Consider the following 3,290-nt stretch of genomic DNA (forward strand, 5'->3'; position numbering starts at 1 on the left):
ATGTTTTTACGTGACTTGTTACGTGAGTTGTTTTTTTTTTTTTTTTGTTTGTTTAGATATATTAAAATTCAATTTAATTATATAAACTTTATTACGAATAAATAAATATATAAATAAATTAAAATAATACAAATATGAAGAAGAACAAAAATTACATTGGCCTTAACAATAGTCCTAAATACCTATCACCTCAAATAGTTTCTTATAGTTTGCAAAATAGTTTGTTCACTAAGGGCGTGTCTATTTCATGGCCCCAGGATATATTTGGCTCGTTTTTTTTTTTTACTGCAATTTTAGTGCAGGCTTTGAGACCACAATATTCATGCACACCGAGAGCGTAAACCAATTTTCATTTGCTTTGCCGCCCACTTTGGTTAAAATAGCTGGCAATAAATAGAGGGATAGACAGACGGAGAGACGGACGACCAGACCGACACGATTAAGTCAATTCAGAGTATATTAAGCTGATCAAGTATAATTTTTGTAGAGTTTCTAATTGTTTTTTTTATTTTTTTTTTTATAAATGTTACAAACAGAAGAACAAATCAAGTAAACCCCTCATTTGAGTAGGTATAAAAAAAAAAAAAAAAATAAATAACAAAAAAAACACAAGTTAAAATATTCAGCTTTTTTTTTTTTTTTTTTTTTTTTTTATTTTGTTTTGGTTTTATTTTTTTTTTTTTTTTTGGTTGTTTAATGCTGCGTTTGCGGTGTTGCCGGATACATAAAAGCTGGATGCTGAGTTACCGGCGTTAGTGGTGTCAATGCAGGCGGTGTTGTTATAATCGGAATGCAATTAGAGCCGTACTCGCTGTTCGTGTTAGTGTTGCCTAATAAAAGTGGTGCCTGAGTGGCAATTGCAATGGTCATGGCAGGCGAAGCTTTTAGAAATGTGGTGGTGGGCACATAGTGCGTCGCTGCTATAGGGGTGGGCTTTGTAGCTGTCGAATTCGTTGGAAGCGTAGTTGTCGAAGATAATATGGGTGATGTTGGCTTGGGACAGGCTGATGAGTTCGATGAAGTAGTGGATGCAGCTGACGGTGAATATGGTGGAGTTATATGATAATGATGGTGCTGATGTTGCAGTTGATGATGAGGATGATGATACGGTGTACCAGCAGTTGTATAGTGCACAGGATGATAGGCCACCGCTGCCGCTGGTGGTGGTGGTGGTGGCGCAGTATTGTAAATTTTAGACGATGCTGTTGTTAAAGCTATTTTGTTAGTTAAGGTGCCGTAGCCTCCAGCTATAGTGGTTTCAGCATCGAAATTGTGGATCTGTTGCTGTGATTGCTGAGCTGGATGCTGATGTTGTGGTTCTATAATAATCAAGTTATTATTATAGTTTGTGGTGGCAATTGTTGACCCTGCTAGCTTTTGTTGTTGTTGTTGTTGTTGTTGCTTATAATTATTATTATTTTGTTGTTGTTGTTGTTGTTCTTGATTTAGATTATTGTTAATGTTATTATTGCTGATGCCGCTGGTGTTACTATTGATTAGCGCTGCCATAACGTTCGCGGGCGGCAGAACGATTGGTATATGATAATATTTACATTGTTTACGTCTGCACTGACCATTAGCATGGTCGCGACACACAGCCACACGTTGATCACATACTTCAACTTTATCATCTTCACCAGGTAATGTAAAGTATCGGAAACAATTAGATCGTAAGGGGAAAACAAAAGCAATCGAAAACACAAAAGAAGAAAAGAGAAGAAAGATGCATAGAAGACGTGAGAGAGAAAGAAAAAGAAAGACAGACAAGATAGCGAATTAATATTATTTTATATTTAAATATTTTCCTACAAATAATTGTTTATAGGGTTTTTCATAATTTTTTCGCTCCCATGCTTGTTTAAGATTGAAAAGGCCTTTCGATTGACTTGATCGGCATTTTGCGCATGCGCTCATATTTTTGAGGAATAAGATCGATATGTTTGACCCAATAGTTTCGTTAATAGATCAGTTTGTCACATTTAGTCCAGGTAACCAAGAGGAATTTGCTTTTTGATGTGGAGGTCATACCACCGGCCACATGGGGTGGAGTCAAGATACCACCCACTACCTGACCCATGCAATACGACAAACAATGAACGAGAAAACCGATTGATTGCCGAAAAAAAAGTTGGGTAAGGAAAGCCTCTCATGAAAAACCCTACATATGTATATATATATATATATGTATAGGTTTATTCTCTGATAGCTCTTATATATAATTAATGTCTATATAAAAAACTTTTAAAGAAATTCAAATAAAATCCAATTTATTCATTTCTGAAGAAGAGAATATAAAAAACAAAGTGCTAAGGAAAAAAAATCACTTCGTTAGGGATCTGAGAGTTTTGATTACTTTCTTTTTCAAACAAACTCTCCTGTTATTTTTTGTACATTTTTTTTTTTTTTTTTCACTTTTAATATTTTAAAATCTTTTACACTTTCCAAACAGAAATTTTGAAAAATTTTCAATTTGAAAAATAAAATTTTTTATTCATTGAATGTGTCTGTGTATAGGCTGGCTAAGAGATCCGCTCGCCAATATCTATTATAATGTTTTATAGATTTTCTCGTGCTTTGTTCTCTTTTAAAGCGGTACAGAACTCTATGTAAAACTAGGAAAACAAAAAAAAAAAAAAAAAAAAAAAAAAATCGAAGCTTACAACTGAAAAACAAATTTCTTGAAGCGTATCCTAAAGATAGGCAGTCACTAAAAATGAAACTAAACTAAATTGGGGAAAAGAATACTTGAAAAGAAAATAAATGAAATCAGTAGCCACATGCACTTACCTTCAGTCAAATGAACGAATCTACAATTTAACCGACTGCACATAGATCTATTAAAATCTTGGCACACCGGGAGGGTGTCCAGTAACTATGTGTTCAGTTTTGTGTTTCGTATGTTCGTATGTTTTTATTTATTAATTTTGTTTTTTTTTTTTTTAATGTTGTTGTTGTTTATTTTTGTTTTCGTTTCATTTTTTACGGATGCGAGCACAAAGAAAAAGAAACCAAATTAAAACGCAATTCAATACACAATTGTTGTTGTTATATAAAAAAAAAAATTTTTTTTTTTTAAATACGGTGTCGATGTTTCAATTTTTGTTTATTTAATTTTTTTTTTTTTTTGGTTATTTTTTTTTGTTTTTAATACAACCAAGTTCAATTCACAACAATTATAATAATTTTTTGTTTAATTTTGTAAAAGAAAAAAATAAATACCGAAATAACGAAAAAAGAGAGGAAAAAGAAAGAAAGAAAAAGAGCAAAAATTAGTTAATACAGTTTTTTTT

At 32.3% G+C, this 3,290-nt stretch overlaps 1 protein-coding gene across 24 annotated transcripts in view; it reads right to left on the reverse strand.

Moving 5' to 3' along the window:
• Nucleotides 1–647: 647 nt before the first annotated feature.
• LOC119636578 (protein muscleblind) overlaps nucleotides 648–3,290 on the reverse strand; it is a 216,865-nt gene continuing 214,222 nt past the window's right edge. For 11 of the 24 annotated variants that reach the window (XM_038031993.1, XM_038031987.1, XM_038031985.1 and 8 more), the window contains 2 exons: nucleotides 2,788–2,872; nucleotides 650–1,631 (listed from right to left, as the gene is read on the reverse strand). In XM_038031993.1, the coding sequence (XP_037887921.1) occupies nucleotides 694–1,631; nucleotides 2,788–2,872 (1,023 nt within the window). In that variant the 3' untranslated portion in view covers nucleotides 650–693. Of the gene's footprint in view, nucleotides 1,632–2,787; nucleotides 2,873–3,290 lie in introns of those variants that run through there. The other 13 variants (XM_038031999.1, XM_038031998.1, XM_038031996.1 and 10 more) reach the window with 9 other exon arrangements.

Source organism: Glossina fuscipes, unplaced genomic scaffold, assembly GCF_014805625.2.
Source record: "Glossina fuscipes isolate IAEA_lab_2018 unplaced genomic scaffold, Yale_Gfus_2 28, whole genome shotgun sequence".
NCBI classification, from domain to species: Eukaryota; Metazoa; Arthropoda; class Insecta; order Diptera; family Glossinidae; genus Glossina; species Glossina fuscipes.